Source organism: Panthera uncia, chromosome B4 (assembly GCF_023721935.1).
Source record: "Panthera uncia isolate 11264 chromosome B4, Puncia_PCG_1.0, whole genome shotgun sequence".
In the NCBI taxonomy this organism is placed as follows: Eukaryota; Metazoa; Chordata; class Mammalia; order Carnivora; family Felidae; genus Panthera; species Panthera uncia.
The window spans coordinates 101,131,011-101,152,747 of record NC_064809.1 but is presented as its reverse complement, the minus strand read 5'-3'; the positions used below and the strand labels follow the sequence as shown (position 1 = coordinate 101,152,747).

The 21,737-nt window shown below is 36.0% G+C and overlaps 1 protein-coding gene across 1 annotated transcript in view; it reads right to left on the bottom strand.

The window, feature by feature from the left end:
• The window catches only part of PTPRQ (protein tyrosine phosphatase receptor type Q), a 199,536-nt gene that overhangs the window by 2,161 nt on the left and 175,638 nt on the right, over nucleotides 1-21,737 (bottom strand). The window contains exons 39-43 of the mRNA XM_049626005.1: nucleotides 21,293-21,369; nucleotides 14,770-14,904; nucleotides 14,446-14,571; nucleotides 13,180-13,328; nucleotides 4,125-4,260 (exon numbers count right to left, since the gene is read on the bottom strand). Of these exons, the coding sequence (XP_049481962.1) occupies nucleotides 4,125-4,260; nucleotides 13,180-13,328; nucleotides 14,446-14,571; nucleotides 14,770-14,904; nucleotides 21,293-21,369 (623 nt within the window). The remainder of the gene's footprint in view (nucleotides 1-4,124; nucleotides 4,261-13,179; nucleotides 13,329-14,445; nucleotides 14,572-14,769; nucleotides 14,905-21,292; nucleotides 21,370-21,737) is intronic.

Below are 21,737 nucleotides of genomic sequence, written 5' to 3'. Positions count from 1 at the left end.
TCTCATCTCATCTCATCTCATCTCATCTCATCTCATCTCATCTCATCAGAATGTCAGTTCTGTGAGGGCAGGACTCTGTCACACTCATTGCTATATTCCCATTGTCTGTAATTGTGCCTGGCATGTAGCAGTTACGTAACAAATGTTTGTTGACTTAGTACCATTTAATTCTCATTCCTAGCCAACCTTTACTATTCAAGGAACAATTTCATGTGGACAACGTTCAGAAGTCATTAGGGATTAGGTTTTATAAGTGAGTGCACGATCAAGTTGCATAATTCAGTTTTGGTAAGAAATAAAGTGTTGTTAGAAAGTAATAAAAATTCTGTTGAAATTACTAGTAAATTACTTCTCAAGGTAATTCTAAAAAAGTGTTTTCAAATATACATCCCACGATGAATAACATTATTGGCAGAAATATACGGACACAATATAGCTTCTCCAAAAATTACAATCTTGGAATTTATGAGTTTTGGTATTTTTTATAAAATCTCATTTGAATTTGAAGTCACATTTGATATGTGAAGCTTCTGACTGTCCCGATCTCATTTTCTCCACTGGAAAGAATGATGTGTGTAAATTCTGCCAGCAGGGAAGGCTGAGCTCCACGGCCAGTACTATATTTTCCAAGATCCCTCTGTCATGGTGTGTTATTGCCAAAGAGGCAGTGATGAGTTCAATTCCAGCTTCTACCTTAGATAATCATGGTATCTTAAGAATTAAACTTTTCTGATGTTTGGCTTCCTCATGTGGAAGATCATAACACCTATGTTGTGATATTTAAAGGATTTAATATATATAAAGTGCCTGGCAAAAAACTACATACAACAAATATATGAGTTTTTTTTTTCTTTTACCCTAAGGCTTCACATCTGTTAATTTCCAGGAAAACCACAGCAGGGAAGGGACTCATCCAGATTAACCCTTATTGGAAGTACCGAAAGCATCTCAGCATGTTATCTTATTGCATACTATTCTCTCAGAAAGTTCTTGGGGCTGCTATGAACTATTTTTTGGTAGACAATGAAAGAACTCATAGCTCTCTCCTGGGTCTGGGCCATGCCCCTCTGGGGCCTTTTAGTGGCAAAATATTGCTGAGGTTCCCACCTCCTCACCCCTGCCCATGGCTACTGTAGCATGTGCCAAGACAGCATTCTTTATAGAAATTGGAACCACTCCCGAGTGCAACAGAAGAAAGTAAGAAACCACTCTTGGGCAAGGCAATAGTGGTTTGTAAGGACTGGAGTCAAGAACTGTGGTCATTTTCCTTTTTTATCACCACAGAAAAAAGACAGCAAAGAGCATAACTTTGGGAATGAAGTGAGGTGAAAGAGAGCTTTTGAGAACCAGCTTTTCAGCAAGTAGGGAATCCAGAAGAATTCTGTCAGATATTTACCGCATGCTGGGCATTTACTGCATGTTGGTGCTTTAGATACTTTCTCTTATTTGATACTGACAATAAACTTGTGAAAAGTAAAACATGACTATTTTACAAAAGAGAAATAACTAAAAGAGTTTAATTAAACAAAGTCACAGACCAGCAATTAATTAGCTGAACTGGAATCTTAACTCAATTTTCTGACCTCAAAACTCATGCTCTTTCTATTCCCTTGCCTACCCTGCAACATAGTACTCGGGCTGGTTAAACAAGCATAACATATGAAGCTTATAGCATATACTGGGCACTAAATTGTGTGAAATTATTAACTGGCATTCTTGAACATACACTTTACAAAGTCTGGTGCCACAAAACTTAGAGCAAGTCAAAATGTTTCCAATTTTTATTATCTGAGGATTGACTCTAGATTCTAAAAGGAAACAATATCCCAATCAGCCCCACCCTCTATAATATCCAAAAGAGTCAACCAATCTTTATCATTGCCAAGAACACTGAGTGCTTGTGCACATGTGTACATCCAGGAACATGGGAGGAAAATGTTAGCTTTCTATTTATTCTTATTGTTAACAAAAATAAGAAAGAATTTGGGTTTAAATAATGGTTAATAGTTGGATTTATATTGGAACCCTTATAATTGAGGACACCTAATTTGTGGGCTCACTGCAAAATGAAAATATGAGTTTCCTCCCTCAAAAAATATTAATGATTTTCAAGACAGTGACAGCAAACGCTGCATCAAGTGCCCTTTTGAGCATGAGCCCTGTGAGATTGTGCCTGTCACACCCAGGAAGTCAACCCTGGTCACAAGTTATATTCCGTTTCTGAAGTATCCTAAAGGAAGAGTGATACTTCACTCATTTGTTCCCTTTCAGCATAGAAGAGAATGTACATGGATTACATTACCTAATTTTACCTAACCATCACAAAACTGAAGTGGCTTAGAAAGATTCCTACAAAGAGACTGTGGATTGAAGGCAGTATTTATCATATAAGCCCAAATGAATGACAAGGAAACAGCAAGGCTGAAATTCTTTGTACCTCTAGAATAATCTTATGGTCATTCTAGTCAGTAAAAACAACAGTGTAATGAAATCTGATAAAAAGCTAGATCACTTGTTTAAAAATTATAAATAATTTAGAATATGTATCTAAAATCACGATTGAAATAGAATTACCTTGTGCTAAGTGTATATTTTATCTTTTGAAAATACTTAATGATAATATGAGAGCATCATAATTAGCAAGATTTCAAAATATTGGTTATTTGATCTTTATTACATGTTTTTTATTTCTCATTTTGTATGCTTTATAATTTACATAATTTTTCAATCTACATTTAAAAAATAAATATAGAATTATTGGAGTTGAATGTGCAAATATTTTTCCTGAAAGGGATGTGCAGTCCACAAAGTTTAGATGTCTCTGGTGCAGCCAGCATCTTCCTAAGAACATTAACGTTCCCCTACATGGTATTGTAAGTTCTGGAGTCAAAAAAGGTTCAAGGATTTCATAATCATGTAAGTTTGGAAAAAGATGCCCACAGGGGCTCTACATTTGTAATTGTAATGCAAAGTAGCATAGAGCCTTTAAGAAATTTTAAGATCAGTTTAACTTCTTTTCAAACTTATTAAAGCCAAGAACCTGTTTTCTCACACCTTTAACAACTAGGATGCTATTTGTGTTTTCTAGTAGGTATTGTGGAAAATATGGTTAAGGCAGGCCTGTATATTTACTGTGAAAAAATTTCTATTTGAAGAACATAAAAATACCAATTCATATATACAGACAGAAACATCTTACATGTTACCGATAGACAGACTTGGGCTTGAATTGTGGTTCTGAAACTAATTAATAGTATAACCTTATTATATCATTTAAATTCTTCAAAGGGAACATCTGCTTCCCTACTTATAAAGCAGAGCCAATAACTGCTAGTCTGTTGATTAGTTTTATTGGCACTTCTTTACAAATAAAGGATTAAATGAGATAATACACGTTAAGGATTTAGTATTATACTGTGTGACTTTTTTAATGAAGAAAAAAATATATTTTGTAAACATTTTTGCCTACAAACCAAAACAACAGAACAAAATACTCCAAAATAGTTAGTTGATAGTATGCTATGATGATCATTAGTACTATTATACAATAGGGGTAAATATGGACAAATGAAATACATAAAACCCCATAACAGTATTTTAAACTTTTCCCAAATATAATTTTTAGCATGTTTACAAAAGAAATTGATTTGATTCATTTCCTGAGCTTCTCAAATTTGCCAAATGCTAAAGACAGATCAATTTTATTTTCTATATACTTATCAGTATAAACTGATTATTTTCATATCAGTATATATGATATGAATCAGTATATATATATATATATGTGTATATATATATATATATACACACATATATATATATATGTATGTATATATATATATATATATCAGTCTAAACAAAATTATTTTCTATATACTTATCTACTTATCAGTATAAACAAGGTAGGAAGGATGACCAGTGAGTAACAGTGCACAGGGGTGACTATGCTGCATGAGCTGCCCTTCCCCAATCCCCTCCCCCCTAGGAGGTTTATAATACAGCAAAAGAGAGCAGAGCGGCTGCTATGCAAATAAGGTTTCAAGTCCATGCCCAACCAGACTGCTGCCACTAATATCCTCCCTGTAGAAATTATAGAGCACTGCACACGGTTTTAGACATCTTACCAGGTTCTGCACCATGCACATTCTTTCACTTCTCAGTTCAGCTACTAATCCATATATATCCACAAAATCATGATCATTTATATGTTGTGTTAAGTGGTCCAGAGCAATAAAAACTCCAGTTCTTCCAACTCCAGCACTGCAGGAAGAGTGAATATTGTTCAGCAAAAGATTGTTCATGTTGATAGTAAAGAAGAAAATGAACTATGATAATAATAAATCCTAAACAGTTCTTTTTCTTATTTGGAAGTAGATTTTCTTTGGAGTGTGTATGGATTTGTATTGTTACCAAGACTAGATAGACCAAGATGATTATCATTAGCACTCTCATCAAATGTTTGAGTTTTTTTTAACTATGAAATTTATTGTCAAATTGGTTTCCATACAACAGCCAGTGCTCATCCCAACAGGTGCCCTCCTCAATGCCCATCACCCACCCTCCCCTCCCTCCCACCCCCCATCAACCCTCAGTTTGTTCTCAGTTTTTAAGAGTCTCTTATGCTTTGGCTCTCTCCCACTCTAACCTCTTTTTTTTTCCTTCCCCTCCTCCATGGGTTTCTGTTACGTTTCTCAGGATCCACATAAAAGTGAAAACATATGGTATCTGTCTTTCTCTGTATGGCTTATTTCACCTAGCATAACACTCTCCAGTTCCATCCATGTTGCTACAAAGGGCCAGATTTCATTCTTTCTCATTGCCAAGTAGTATTCCATTGTATATATAAACCACAACTTCTTTATCCATTCATCAATTGATGGACATTTAGGCTCTTTCCATAATTTGGCTATTGTTGAAAGTGCTGCTATAAACATTGGGGTACAAGTACCCCTATGCATCAGCACTCCTGTATCCCTTGGGTAAATTCCTAGCAGTGCTATTGCTGGGTCATAGGGTAGATTGATTTTTAATTTTCTGAGGAACCTCCACACTGTTTTCCAGAGTGGCTGCACCAGTTTGCATTCCCACCAACAGTGCAAGAGGGTTCCCATTTTGCCACATCCTTGCCAGCATCTATAGTCTCCTGATTTGTTCATTTTAGCCACTCTGACTGGCATGAGGTGATATCTCAGTGTGGTTTTGATTTGTATTTCCCTGATGAGGAGCGATGTTGAGCATGTTTTCATGGGCCTGTTGGCCATCTGGATGTCTTCTTTAGAGAAGTGTCTATTCATGTCTTCTGCCCATTTCTTCATTGGATTATTTGTTTTTTGGGTGTGGAGTTTGGTAAGTTCTTTATAGATTTTGGATACTAGCCCTTTGTCCGATATGTCATTTGCAAATATCTTTTCCCATTCTGTTGGTTGCCTTTTAGTTTTGTTGATTGTTTCCTTTGCTGTGCAGAAGCTTTTTATCTTCATAAGGTCCCAGTAGTTTATTTTTGCTTTTAATTCCCTTGCCTTTGGGGATGTGTCAAGTAAGAAATTGCTGCAGTTGAGGTCAGAGAGGTCTTTTCCTGCTTTCTCCGCTAGGGTTTTGATGGTTTCCTGTCTCACATTCAGGTCCTTTATCCATTTTGAGTTTATTTTTATGAATAGTGTAAGAAAGTAGTCTAGTGTCATTCTTCTGCATGTTGCTGTCCAGCTCTCCCAGAACCACTTGTTAAAGAGACTTTTGTCCATTGGATATGCTTTCTTGCTTTGTCAAAGATTAGTTGGCCATACTTTTGTGGGTCCAATTCTGGAGTCTCTATTCTATTCCATTCGTCTATGTGTCTGTTTTTGTGCCAATACCATGCTGTCTTGATGATTACAGCTTTGTAGTAGAGGCTAAAGTCTGGGATTGTGATGCCTCCTGCTTTGGTTTTCTTCTTAAATATTACTTTGACTCTTTGGGGCCTTTTGTGGTTCCATACAAATTTTAGGATTGCTTGTTCTAGCTTCGAGAAGAATGCTGGTGCAATTTTGATTGGGATTGCATTGAATGTATAGATAGCTTTGGGTAGTATTGACATTTTAACAATATTTATTCTTCCAACCCATGAGCACGGAATGTTTTTCCATTTCTTTGTTACCTTCTTCAATTTCCTTCATAAGCTTTCTATAGTTTTCAGCATACAGATTTTTACATCTTTGGTTAGGTTTATTTATAGGTATTTTATGCTTCTTGGTGCAATTGTGAATGGGATCAGTTTCGTTTTTTGTCTTTTTGTCACTTCATTATTAGTGTATAAGAATGCAACTGAGTTCTGTACATTAATTTTGTATCCTGCAACTTTGCTGAATTCATGTATCAGTTCTAGCAGACTTTTGGTGAGTCTAACGGGTTTTCCATGTATAGTACCATGTAATCTGTAAGAAGTGAAAGCTTGACTTCATCTTTGTGAATTTTGATGCATTTGATTTCCTTTTGTTGTCTGATTGCTGATGCTAGAACTTCCAACACTATGTTAAACAACAGCAGTGAGAGTGGACATCCCTGTTGTGTTCCTGATCTCAGGGGGAAAGCTCTCAGTTTTTCCCCATTGAGGATGAGATTAGCTGTGGGCTTTTCATAAATGGCTTTTATGATGTTTAAGTATGTTCCTTCTATCCCAACTTTCTTGAGGGTTTTTCTTAAGAAAGGATGCTGAATTTTGTCAAATGCTTTTTCTGCATCAATTCACAGAATCATGTGGTTCTTATCTTTTCTTTTATTAATGTGATGTATCATGTTGATTGATTTGCGAATACTGAAACTAGCCCTTGCAGCTCAGGAATGAATCCCATTGATCATGGTGAATAATTCTTTTTACATGCTGTTGAATTCAGTTTGCTAGTATCTTGTTGAGAATTTTTGCATCCATATTCATCAGGGATATTGGCCTGTAGTTCTTTTTTTTTTTTTTTTTTTTTTTGCTGGGTCTCTGTCCGGTTTGGGAATCAAAGTAATGTTGGCTTCATAGAATGAGTCTGGAAGTTTTCCTTCCCTTTCTATGTTTTGGAACAGCTTGAGAAGGATAGGTATTATCTCTTCTTTAAATGTCTGGTAGAATTCCCCAGGGAAGCCATCTGGTCCTGGACTCTTATTTGTTGGGAGATTTTTGATAACTGATTCAATTTCTTCTCTGGTTATGGGTCTGTTCAAATTTTCTATTTCTTCCTGTTTGAATTTTGGAAGTGTGTGGGTGTTTAGGAATTTGTCCATTTCTTCCAGGTTGTCCAATTTGTTGGCATATAATTTTTCACAGTATTCCCTGATAATTGCATGCATTTCTGAGGGATTGGTTGTAATAATTCCATTTTAATTAATGATTTTATCTATTTGGGTCCTCTCCCTTTTCTTTTTGAGAAGGCTGGCTAGAGGTTTATCAATTTTGTTTATTTTTTAAAAAAACAAACTCTTGGTTTCATTGATCTGCTCGGCTGTTTTTTAAAAAATTCTTTATTGTTTATTTCTGCTCTGATCTTTATTATTTCTCTTCTTCTACTGGGTTGGGGTGTCTTTGCTGTTCTGCTTCTAATTCCTTTAGGTGTGCTGTTAGATTTTGTATTTGGGATTTTTCTTGTTTCTTGAGATAGGCCTGAATTGCAATGTATTTTCCTCTCAGGACTGTCTTTGCTGCATCCCAAAGTGTTTGGATTGTTGTATTTTCATTTTCATTTGTTTCCATATATTTTTAAATTTCTTCTCTAATTGCCTGGTTGACCTATTCATTCTTTAGTAGGGTGTGCTCTAACCTCCATGCTTTTGGAGGTTTTCTAGACTTATTCCTGTAGTTGATTTCAAGTTTCATAGCATTGTGGTTTGAAAGTGTGCATGGTATGATCTCAATTCTTTTATACTTATTAAGGGCTCTTTTGTGACCCAGTATATGATCTATCTTGGACAATTTTACATGTGCACTCGAGAAAAAAGTATATTCTGTTGCTCTGGGATGCAGAGTTCTAAATATGTGTGTCAAGTCCATCTGATCCAATGTATCATTCAGGGCCCTTGTTTCTTTATTGATTCTGTGTCTAGATGATCTATCCAGTGTTGTAAGTGGAGTATTAAAGTCCCCTGCAATTTCCAAATTCTTATCAATAAGGTTGCCTATGTTTGTGATTGTTTAATATATTTGGGGGCTCCTGTATTCGGTGCCTAGACATATATAATTGTTAGCTCTTCCTGATGGATAGACCCTGTAATTATTATATAATGTCCTTCTTCATCTCTTGTTACAGCCTTTAATTTAAAGTCTAGTTTGCCTGATATAAGTATCGCTACTCCAGCTTTCTTTGACTTCCAGTGGCATGATAGATAGTTCTCCATCCCCTCACTTTCAATCTGAAGGTGTCCTCAGGTCTAAAATGAGTCTCTTGTAGACAGCAAATAGATGGGTCTTGTTTTTTAATCCATGCTGATACCCTATGTCTTTTGGTTGGAGCATTTAGTCCATTTACATTCAGTGTTATTATTGAAAGATATGGGTTTAGAGTCATTGTGATATCTGTAGGTTTCATGCTTGTAGTGATGTCTCTGGTACTTTGTGGTCCTTGTAACATTTCACTCATAGAGTCCTCCTTAGGATCTCTTGTAGGGCTGGCTTAGTGATGATGAGTTCCTTCAGTTTTTGTTTGGAAAAACCTTTATCTCTCCTATTCTGAATGACACACTTGCTGGATAAAGGGTTCTTGGCTGCATAATTTTTCTGTTCATCACATTGAAGATTTCCTGCCATTCATTTCTGGCCTGCCCAGTTTCAGTAGATAGGTCTGCTACTACACTTTGTGTCTACCTTTGTATGTTAGGGCCTGTTTATCCCTAGCTGCTTTCAGAATTCTCTCTTTATCCTTGTATTTTGCCAGTTTCACTATGATATGTTGTACAGAAGATCGATTAAAGTTATATCTGAAGGGAGTTCTCTGTACCTCTTGGATTTCAATGCCTGTTTCCTTCCCCATATCAGGGAAGTTCTCAGCTATGATTTGTTCAAGTACACCTTCAGCCCCTTTCTCTCTCTCTTCCTCTTCTGGAATTCCTATAATACAGATATTGTTCCATTTGATTGCAATACTTAGTTCTCTAATTCTCCCCTCATACTCCTGGATTTTTTTCTCTCTTTTTCTCAGCTTCCTCTTTTTCCATAATTTTATCTTCTAATTCAGCTATTGTCTCCTCTGTCTCTTCAATCCATGCTATTTTTTTTTAACCAGTTGAACTTTTCCTCTTCTTTCATAATATTTTAAGGGGTATATTTGGAGAAGTATACAGATGATTTGTTTGTTTCAAGTTTTTATTTAAATTGTAGTTAGTTAACATGTAGTGTAATAATGGTTATAGGAGTAGAATTTAGTGATTTAACACTTACATACAACACCCAGTGGTCCTCACAAGTGCCCTCCTTAATCCCCATCACCCATTTAGCCCATCTTCCACTCACCTGCCTTCCATCAACTTTCAGTTTGTTCTCTATAGTTAAGAGTCTCTTATGGTTTGCCTTTTTCTTTATTTTTCCTTCCCCTGTGTTCATCTGTTTTGTTCCTTAAGTTCCACATATGAATGAAATCATATGGTATCTGTCTTTCTCTGAATGACTTATTTCACTTAGCATAATATATTCTAGCTCCATCCACATCATTGCAAATGGCAAGATTTCATTCCTTTTGATGGCTGAGTAATATTCCATTATATATACATACATATCAAGAAGTTTTTTTTTAAACTGTTGAACATTTTTAACACCAGAAACTTCGTATTGCACATATTTTTGGTTACGAATAGAAATGCTGAATATTAAAAATACCAACTCTTAGCCCTATAGCATTTACTCTGCTTCTTACTGGCAGTCTCTCATCTGTTCTTTTCACTTTCTTTTCTTAGAATTTTTTTTACTTCCTATAGATAATAAAATTGAAAAGCTGTTTCCTTTTAAGAAATTAGCTTAGGGTTGCCTGGGTGGCTCAGTCAGTTAAGCATTTGACTTCAGCTCAGGTCACGATCTTATGGTTTGTGAGTTTGAGCCCCGCATCAGGTTGTGTGCTGACAGCTCAGAGCCTGGAGCCTGCTTTGGATTCTGGGTCTCCCTCTCTCTCTATCCCTCTCCGACTAGTGTTCTGTCTCTCTCTGTCTCTCAAAAATAAATAAATGTAAAAAAAAGTTTTTTTAATTAAAAAAAAGAAATTAGTTTCATACCCACGGACAAGTATGTGCTCCATAGAAATCATGAACTGATAAACTTGACAAGATTTATGCAGAAATTCCCATTAGAAGAAAAAGACTCATAGCTATTTGAACGGTTAACACAGGAAGTAAATATAAAAAAAGAAAAAAAGACACAGGGAAGGCCACCTAGTCTTATAAATGTTACTTTGAAAAACATAAAATTGCCATTTTTGTAGGTAAGAAATAACTGAATCTTAGCAATTTCCCATGATTCAGCCATATACGAAATAATGAGCATTACAACATAAATCCAATTATGGTAACACATATATACACATGCCTGAACAGAGTAATTGGTAATTACATTATTCAATATATTTTGAATGTCAGACCCTGTCCAGGCATCTGGGGTGCAGCTATGAATAACAATCCAAAGTCCCTGCACTTGAGGAGCTTATTTTCTAGAGGACAGTGAAGGGCACTACACAAATACTGCATAGAATGTGCCTGGAGGTAATAAGCGCTATGAAGAAAGAGAAATCAGGTTAAGGAGAAGGTGTCTCTGATTATGTAATATTTGGAAAGAAACTCGCAAAAGGGAGCACACAGTGTGAGAGGAGCACTGCAGCCGGAGGGTGTGTCTGGGGAGGTGTGCGTGGAGCATGTTCTGCATGTTGGAAGAAGAGCAAGGAGCTCAGGGCCGGGGACTGCCGTGGAGAGGTGAGAGGGGAGAGGCATCAGAGTACTTGCTTCAGGGCCACAGGTGGAGAGCGAGAGCAAGGGCAGAGTCAGGGATGACCCCGGGTTCTGGCACCATGGGGAGTGGACTTGCAGTTTACCAAGAGGGGACTGAGAAGGTGGAGTGAGGTTGGAGATTGAATCAAGTGTTCTGTTTTGGACACATCAAATTTTCAGTTTTGTGGTCATTCAGGTTGTCACATTAAATTGGCAGTTAAATGTACATCTAAGTTGAGGTGAGAAGCTGGGGTTAGAGATAAAAATTTAGTAGACAGTTTTAAATGATACCAAAGAGAATTATTAATTTGAGCATTCTTTTTTCTGATATTTCATCCATTTCTATTACAAAGGGGGAGACTCTCTCTCTCCCTCTCTCTCTCTCTGTTTGTCTTTCTATTGAAGTATAATTGACACACAATGTGACATTAGTTTCAGGTATACAACATAGTGATTTGGTTAAGTCTATAGATTATGCTATGTTCATCACAGTGTAGCTACTATCTGCTCTCTACTCTTTTTTTTTTTAATTTTTTAATGTTTATTTTTGAAGGGGAGAGAGAGAGAGAGACATGAGGGGGGAGGTGCAGAGAGAAAGGGAGACACAAAATCCAAAGCAGGCTCTAGGCTTTGAGTTGTCAGCACAGAGCTCGACGTGGGGCTTGAACCTATGGACTGCAAGGTCATGACCTGAGCCAAAGTTGGACACTTAACTGACTGAGCCCCATGCTCTCTACTCTTTTTGAGGCTATAAGGGATTAGGTACTTTTCTTTTCTAATGGATGTTAGTGTCAGTATATGTGCAAGACACAAAGAAGCTAAGGGCAGCTACTGTTCATTAAAAATTTTAATCATCAATGACCCAGCTTAACAGGAATAGTTGACTTTAGAAGCAAGCTGTTAATCTATTTATATCATACACTATTTTGATGAAAATGTTATGTTTAGGGAGGGGAAATGGAAATAAGACAGTAAAAATGAGGCTTTTAATCTTTGTTCTGTATGCTTTTTAAACATAAATATTGTTTAGATATTTTGTAATGAGCAAGCATTTATGTATTACCTTTATAATTAAAAAAATGTAAAATATTCCTAGAAAATATATAATCATTTAAATCACATATTGAATTTTCTCCTCTAAATAAAAGTAAAAAACTTGGATGGATTAATATATTCTTACATCTTTAACCAGACTGATTATAGCATACACCTGTTAGAAAAATTATCAGTTATTGGAAAAATTATAATTAATAATTTATTAATTATTAATGTGATTAAGTACTGTTACCTAATAATTTTATTGCAGTAATAGACATGTAACAAACAATTTACCATTTTAACCATATTTAAGTACACAACTCAGTTGGCATGAAACACATTCACAACATTGTGCAACCATCACCACTATCCATTTCCAGAACTTTTTCATCATCCCAAGCAGAAGTTCTCATGAAACAACTAACTAAACAACATACGCATTATAACTCCCCATCTCTCTCTCCCTCAAGTCCCTGGTAACCACAATTTTACTTTCTGTCTCTATGAATTTACCTATTCTAGGCGTCTCATGTAAATGGAATCATAAAATAGTGTATTATTATCCACTTTTTCTCTATTTACAAACCAATTGTTGAAGAGACACAAGTTGAGACTTGTTAGAAAGTCTTGTTCTATCATGTTAGAAAACACAAATTAAATCAATCTGTCCAGAAAAACTCTGAATGCTAAAAACCTTGAATTTTATTTCTAAGTATTAAATACCAATGAAAATGAGGAGACAATTTTCAACTTGCAGTTATATTCTCTTAACCATGTTCAAAAAGCAGCCAAAGAAGGACATGAGAGTAGCTAAAGTTTGTCCAAATTTGTTATAATACTTGGGTTGGTCACCCAATTTAATCTTTATTTTAAAGTTCATTTTCTTTTATTCTTTACAACTCAAATCTAAAAATTCTTTTTACAAAAAATTAAATTATGATAGTAGACTAATGCCAATTGAAATAATAAAGGATCTGATGTTTATTTGTAAAATTCTTAAAATCCTACACACACACACACACACACACACACAAACACACACACACGACACCATACACACACATCAAGGGGCTACAATTAAAAAAAAATTAAAGACTTTCCTTTGAGAGGCATAATCCAGTCAAGACTTCAGGAAAGTTCCCTTATCAATGGTATCATGATAATTGGGTTTAAATGCCATTTCTAGTGTTTCATATAAGGTTCTGAAAATATCTTCCTTACCTGCAGTGAACAATCATAGGTGTTGTGTCATGTGCTCTGCTTGCTCGAACCAACTTTACAAAGTGAACCAGAGGGGCACTGTTTTCAGGGACTCCATGCTCAGGCCAAGCAGTAAAGTTGCACTGTCTCACAGTCATACAATCTCCATGCTAGGCAACATGACAGATTAAAGAAGCACGATACAATTATTAAAGTACCACAATGAAGGTTTAAGGCAGCTATGTCTTAGCTTTTGAAGGTGATCTTTTAAAAATGACTATTTACCAAACGGAAGAAACTATGTTTTCATGATTTCCTGCAAGACAGGTCTTCTATTATTGCTACAATAAAGCAAATTGCCTTTCAGCATGAATGGCAACAATAAAAAAGCTTACAAACAGAGGATAATATAGAGTGTTTATATTCAAATGTAGTGTAACATTTCGTAGGACAAGAATTGTAGAGTTTAAAACAATTTTGTTCTGGGGCACCTGGGTGGTTTAATTGGTGAAGCATGGTTCAGTCGGTTAAGCATCCGACTTTGGCTCAGGTCATGATCTCACGGTTCGTGAGTTCAAGCCCCATGTCAGGTTCTGTGCTGACCTCAGAGCCTGGAGCCTGCTTCAGATTCTGTGTCTCCCTCTCTCTCTCTCTCGCTCTGAACCTTCCCCACTCACTCTCTGTCTCTGTCTCTCTCCCTCAAGAATAAACATTTACAAATTAAAAATTAAAAAAAAACAATTTTGTTCCAAAATGCAAACACATTCACCTATTATTCAAAACACAGGTAATGAGTGTCTGATAATGTTAGAAAGTATAAATTTCCTTAGATCGTTTTCTGTGTGTATAGGCATTTATACAAACTGGTAAGTGGGATCCCATACTATACCTTATGTGTTGGTTCTGGATTAAATAGAAAATCAAATTATTAAGATGAGGAAAGAGATTACTGATTAAGGAAATTCCTGTTTTAAGTCAAATATTATAGTTTCTTCATCAAATAAAAACCTAACAATCTAGTTATTTCCTTCTTTTTTTCCTTTGTCTACCTAACAATTTGGTGATAATTGGTTAATGTAAACTTTAACCATGAGATTTGGAATTAAACAAAGTGACACAGATATTGAGGTCAGTTACCAACTAAAAACTTTGGTTTAGAAAATATTAGGAAAGCACTGTTGAATGTAGAGGTATTGTTGCAAGGGGAAGTTCTGGGAATTAATTTTACTTCTAGACATTTAGAGACTCATATTTACTATTGTGTTCCCCGCCATTGCCTTTTTTTACCCTTTCAATTTTCAGATCCCTGATGGTCCAATCTATTTGAACATCCTCCATTAGCTTTGTAATCACTATATCTCCAAAGACAGTAACTGGTTTGTTGTCCTCTGGCCAATACTGATGGCATCTGATCTGTATTCAGAGAAAATCACCAGTCATAAGAACCACTGTTATATTAGAATATATATCACAGTTATTGCTACTAAGTTAAAACTGCCTCATAGACAGATGTCTAAGTTATTGATGACTCACAGCATTAGCTGAAATTGTCACACATATATTAAGACAATTGTAAGATAACATCTTGTGAAAGATTTTTAAATAACTTACCCGTCCTTTTTCAAAACACTGTGTTAGCATTACTAATGTTTTTGCTCTGGTTTCCCACACCATTCTCCAAAAATCCCCAACTGTTCCTGGTAATGGACCTTGGGTGGCAATAAATTCATTTGGACATAGGTAGCCCTAAAAGGATATAATTACAACATTAAATATATATATATATATATATATATATATATATATATGCAATACATAAAAATATACTGGTTGTAAAATATATAATAGAATGTTGAATTCACCTACAAATTCACTATCTTGAATGAAGTACCATTAATATTTTGTTCAATTTCTTTACAGTATTAAAAGATGTACATTCTTCCATTGAAATAATATTTATGAGTTCCTACTGTGTGCTAGACACTGTTCTAGGAATTGGGGATTCAAGCCCTGGCAAAGACACTAAAATTCTTCTTCTCATTTATCTTATATTCTAGTTAGGGGGATATAGACATTAAGTCTATTAATAAGTCCATTAAATAACCAAATTACACAGAATTTTTAAAGTGATAAGTGCTATGAAAGAGGGTTTTCAGAAAATATGGTGTTCAGAAAAGACTCATGGGTAATATCTTAGGGAAAATGTGAAGAAGGAAGGGAGTAAGCTCTGCAGGATTTGGGGGAAGGTATTCCAGGTACGAAGTCAAGTGTGACAGCATTAGAGGAATAATATGTCTAGAATTTAATAGCAAGTGGCTGGAATGGAGTAAATGAGGGAAGACAGTTATAGAAGATGACGTAAGAAAGAACAGGGGAGGGAGGATAAGGGTACTTTACATCCTAGTAGATAATTATAAGACTGGTTTTTACTCTGGATGATACAGAAACCTGATGAAAGGCTTTCAACATACAGTGTTCGAAGCATACACTCTATATGGTTTAGCAGTTTTACTCTGGTTTCTGTAAGAAGACCAGCCTATAGCGGTTAAACAGTGAAAGGAGGGGGTACCTGGGTGGCTCATTAAACAAGTCTGATTCTTGATTTCGGCTCAGGTCATGATCTCAGTTTGTGGGATGGAGCTCCACATCAGGCTCTGCACTGACAGCATGGAGCCTACTTGGGATTCTCTCTCTCTTTCTCTCTGCCTTCCCCTGCTCGTGTGCTTGCTTACTCTCTTTCCAAATAAATAAATAAATAAATACATACATACATACATACATACATACATATGTTTTTAAAAAGGTGAAAGAAGGAGAGTGGTTAGAAGGTTATTGCAACAATCCAACCACAGGGGTAATTTGGCTGGCAGCAATGGGGATGGTGAGAAGTGATAAGATATGGATATATTTTGAAGACAGAGTCAAGAGAATTTGCTGACGGACTGGATATCGGGTATAAGAATTTCAGAGGAAGATGGGGAAGACTTCTGGATGTAGATTTGAAGGGAAAATTAGGAATTTATAATTGACATATTAAACCTGAAATCCTTGTTAGATATTCAAGTGGGAATATCATGAAGGCAATTGGGTATATGAGTCTGAAATTCAGGAAGACATCCAAACTGGATGCATAATTTGAAAGTAATCATTGCATAGGTCTCAGTTAAAACACAATAATGGATGAAATCATGAGGAAATGCATTTGGAAAGAAATCATAAATTCAAGAATTGGGCTCTAGATAATTCCACTGTTTGGTGGTGGAGGAGATAACAGAGAACCAATGAGACTGAGAGGAAAGAGTCAAAGTTGTAGATGGAAAATCGAGAGAATGATGTCCTGGATACCCAATGAAGGAAGTGTTTCAAGGATGAGTAATGGTAATTATGGTAATTGAATAATGGTAATCGAATGGTAATCATTCGATTTATAAAATGTTTTTGCCAGTCATTTGCATTTCACTTTTTTTAGGGACTAAATGTCCTTTGGTACTATAGTATTCTATCAAAGTAGGGACAAATCTGTTTCTGATGTTATTACAGTTCATTTTCATCATGGGTTTAATACTTAATTTCTAATTATAGTAAAAATATATCCTTAAGTTAAAGTAATTTCAGGCATCTCAAGTTGACAAGAGAGATAATTGTGAGGTTTTGATGACTTTCTCATGTCCCATTGCATAGTGTTATTATTGTTAGCTCTCTTGAAAATATTTCTAAACTCATTTGTAAAGTTAGTGGCTGTTTATAGGGATGCAGTATCTTTTTTCCTCCCTACCTCTCTCCCACAGTCTATCCACTATCGAAATGTTCCAAGCTCTTTGTGAGTCCTAGCTTCAGGAGCACAATTCCCAAGAACAGCCAAGGGCAGAGGGATAAACACATATTAATCTAGTTACAGACCCTGGCCTGGAGTTTCCCAATCTTAAGGTATTTCCCTCAGACCACCTTCTGGTCTTCCCTTTTCCTTTCCCCAGACTTGGTGTGCTGCTTTTCCATCTGAAGAGTAGTTATTTTGCTTTCTTCCTTACCTCCCTGTACAGTTTTCCTTTGTAGATGGCTCCTGTCTTTTGCTTCTGGAAAAGTGTTCATGAACTTTCAGATGGAGGTACCATGGAACAAATTGGGGAGTGGGGGGAAATATCAGATGTATATTTCTGAGAAGTCTTCACTCTTTCTGAGGGAAGACTGCCTGACTTTGGGGATGGTGAAGTAAGGGACACTGATTTAATGGCTTTTCTATTTCCATCTGTTCCTGGCATTTCAAGCAAAGATTTACCCGAAAGCTAAGAGCAACAATATACTGCCCACTCCAATTCTGAAATCTTCCTTAATGTAGGGTGCTTTCCATCAGAGCCTGCTTACCATGCAGCTCAGTAATGATTTTGAATATCATTACATGTGGGTCATAGTGACTTTGTTGTAAGATTTATTATATTACAACATCACTTGATTATAGCAGGATATATATATTCAGAATTCTTAGTTTATTGCTCACCCTGCATTATCATCTTCCTATGGCTGTTTCCTGACAACCTATAATATTTAGAAGGGACACTGGGGTTTCATGAATATTCCTTTGTTTATGTAATCTGTGTAGGTTTAGTTATACCTACTAAAACCATCAGTTTCCTTTGTAATCACATTCATGCCCTATACTGTTACCCTCTATCTGGTTGAACATTAGAGGATGTGAGCTATTCTTTTGTACGTACTTATTGGGGAATAAAAATTATACAAATCAATACATCACTGATACAATTATTTGCCTTTGTCCTGTTCTATAGTATCACAAAACACATGATCATTAGCACATTGATTAAAGTTAAATGCATATATGCATCATTCTGTAAATCAAAGTAAAACTTCAGCATGCTATAGAGTTTAGGCTACAATGAAAATTAATAATCACAAGATTTCACCAAAATCTTTAGAGAAGAATTACATTTTCAAGGGAATTAATAATTTCATAAGTGGCTAAAATATTCTTACTGCAACAGAAAATGTGTGTGGCTTTTCAAAATGGATTTAAAATTCTCGCAGAAAAATAGGCTTGATTTAAAGTTTTTGCATAAATATTCAAAAGATCCCTTAACTCCTCTGAACCCTCCCTCACTTCCCCTATTAATAAATCTTAAATTCTCCAATTATTTATTTCTTTCACAATAGGACCCAATATATGACTGTAATTATGGAGTTATAATTAATCAATATAGAACTCAGAATGAATTTTCCCCCCTTAACAGAGGTTTCAAGACAGGACGGAGCATCACGTAAGCAGAGTTCCAGTGGGACCAAAGGCAATGGCAGGCCTGGGAGTGAAGACCTATGAACAAGAAAATAATAAAAGACTATGGGCAGCAAAAAACAAACAACCCAGTTAATAAATGGGCAGAATATATGAATAGACACCTTTCCAAAGAAGATATCCGGATGGCTAACAGACAGATGAAAAGATGCTCAAAAATCACACATCATCAGGGAAATACACATCAAAACCACATTGAGATACCACCTCATACTGGTCAGAATGGCTAAACTTAACAACACAAGAAACAACAGATGTTGGCGAGGATGCAGAGAAAGGGGAAACCTCTTGCACTGTTGCTGGGAATGTATACAGGTGCGGCCACTCTGGAGAATAGTATCGAGTTTCCTCAAGAAACTAAAAATAGAACTACCCTACAATCCAGCAATTGCACCAGTAGGTATTTACCCAAAGGATACAAAAATACAGATTAGAAGGGGTACACCATCTACATATGCACCCCAATGTTTATAGCAGCACTCTCAACAATAGCCAAATTGTGAAAAAAGCCTAAATGTCCATCAACTGATGAATGGATAAAGAAATTGTGGTTTATATACACAATGGAGTACTATGTGGCAATGAGAAAGAATGAAATATGCCCCTTTGTAGCAACGTGGATGGAACTGGAGAGTGTGATGCTAAGTGAAATAAGCCATACAGAGAAAGACAGATACCATATGGTTTCACTCTTATGTGGATCCTGAGAAACTTAACAGAAACCCATGGGGGAGGGGAAGGAAAAAAAAAAAGGTTAGAGTGGGAGAGAGCCAAAGCATAAGAGACTCTTAAAAACTGAGAACAAACTGAGGGTTGATGGGGGGTGGGAGGGAGGGGTGGGTAGGTGATGGGCATTCAAGAGGGCATCTTTTGGGATGAGCACTGGGTGTTGTATGGAAACCAATTTGACAATAAATTTCATATATTAAAAAAAAAGATGTGGTATATACACACAATGGAATATGACTCAGCCATCAAAAAGAATGAGATCTTGCCATTTGCAACTATTGTAGATGGAGCTAGAGTGTATTATGCTAAGAGAAGTCAGTCAGAGGATGACAATTACCATTAATTTCACTCATATGTGGAATTTAGAAAACAAAACAGATGAACATATGGAAAGGGGGTAGAGAGAATAAAGGGAAATAAACCACAAGAGACTCTTCACAACAGAGAACAAACTGAGGTTTGATGGAGGGAGGTGGGTGGGAAATGGGCTAGATGGGTAATGGGTACTAAGGAGGGCACTTATGATGAGCACCGGGTGTTGTATGTAAGTGATGAATCACTGAATTCTACTTCTGAAACCAATATTGCACTGTATGTTAACTAACTAAAATATTAAAAATAATTAAAATTAAAATAAAAAAATAAAGTTAAAAATTAAAAGAAAAGAAAAACAGACTAGGGGCAGTAGAGGAAATCCTCAGGTGACTGTAGGGTCACCATGATAAGGATGGTTAACTTTGCTATATGTTAGAATTAAAGCCAGGGTGTGAAAATATACGGGAGCATATCTCGTTTTTTAAAAAAAACAACTGTATATTGGAGCTGTTCAGAGATAGAATCATCTGCCTTAGGAGGAAGTAGGTGAATCAATGCTGAGAGAAGCTAATAGGATTTTTAAAGAGACAGTTCCAAGGTGAATGGTTGACTTAAATAAGAACAAGGGCAATTCCTAACTCTGAGATTCCTCAGAGTGGTTGTGTCAACCCAAGTGGAGGTCTTGGGTGCATTTAAAGTTTCCATATACCTATGATAGGGAAGAGCACTGAGAAGTCAAAGAGCCATGGAGAAGGAGAGGAAGCCCTAAAAACACATTGGTTTCATTCAATTTTCAATCCAATGCAGCAAGCTTTTATTATCTATGATGTGCCAGATAGTTCATTAGGCATGCCACAAAATTCATCCCATGTTGGTTCATTTATGTTCTTTTATATTTTTATATTATTTTTATGTTTATTTTTGAGAGAGAGAGAGAGACAGAGTGCAAGCAGGGGAGGGGCAGAGAGAGAGGGAGACATGGAATCCAAAGCAGTCTCTAGTCTTAGCCATCAGCACAGAGCCCGACGTAGGGCTGGAACCCACAAACTGTGAGACCATGACCTGAGCTGAAGTTGGACGCGTAACTGACTGAGCCACCAGGTGCCCACCTTTTTTTTTAATGTTTATTTATTTTTGGGAGAGAGAGCATGAGAGAGCGAGCGGAGGAGGGGCAGAGAGAGGGAGAGAGAGAGAATCTCAAGCAGGCCTTGCACTGTCAGTGCAGAACCCAATACAGGGCTTGAACCCACGAACCATGAGATCATAACCTGAGCTGAAATCAACAGTCAGAAGCTTAACTGACTGAGCCACTCAGGTGCCCCTCATTTATATTCTTTGAGCAGGTACAATGGAGTGCACATTCTCCAGGTAGCTGAGGATAAAAAGTAGAACATGACATCATAGTCCCATTGAAGGACTGAAAACCTAGATGGGAAGAAGAGCATGCTATTTTTATATTATATGGACATAACTATCTATTTGACTGATTTTTTCTTTGTAAGAGAGATTGACAGACCTTTTTATGCACAAATAATATACTGACAAATATAAAATAGTGGAAAGGCCTGTGTCACTTACTAGTGACATGATTGTTGGTAAACTGCAATCTCTATTAGGAGCCTCCATTTCCCCATCTATAAAAGGGAGGTAACTAGTGTTGTTGTGAGGGACTGGCACATTAAAATCTATAGAGTTTATAATTTCTTATTTAAAATAGTTGGAAGAGTAATATAATTGAAGTATTTATGTTTTATAAGAATATAAAACAAAAAAATGGTGACTTACAGAAACATAGCTGGCATTAATATAATCTGATCCTGGAATACTAGCATCAGCTATCAGCTTCACTCTGTTATTATTATCTAGAGGAAAATATGAGACATTAATGCTAATTCATTTTTAAAATTGCCACTACTTTCTTTCCTATAAAAATAATACAAAGAAATTCATGACATAACATCGAACATTACAGATAGCCATAAAATTAAAGAAGTTCCCTCTTATCTCATACTTCCACTGCCCAGAGACAATGACTATTAATATGTTCTTGTACATACTTCCAGAATCTTCTGTACATATTCATAAAAAATTAACCACAAATGGAATTATTGTGGTTAAAAACCACAAATTTTCTGCAATTTTTTTTCATTTACCTATGTTTGTATTTCCATATTATCATGGACAAAATGTCTAGCTCATTATTTTAAACATATGGTATTTCACTGATTGG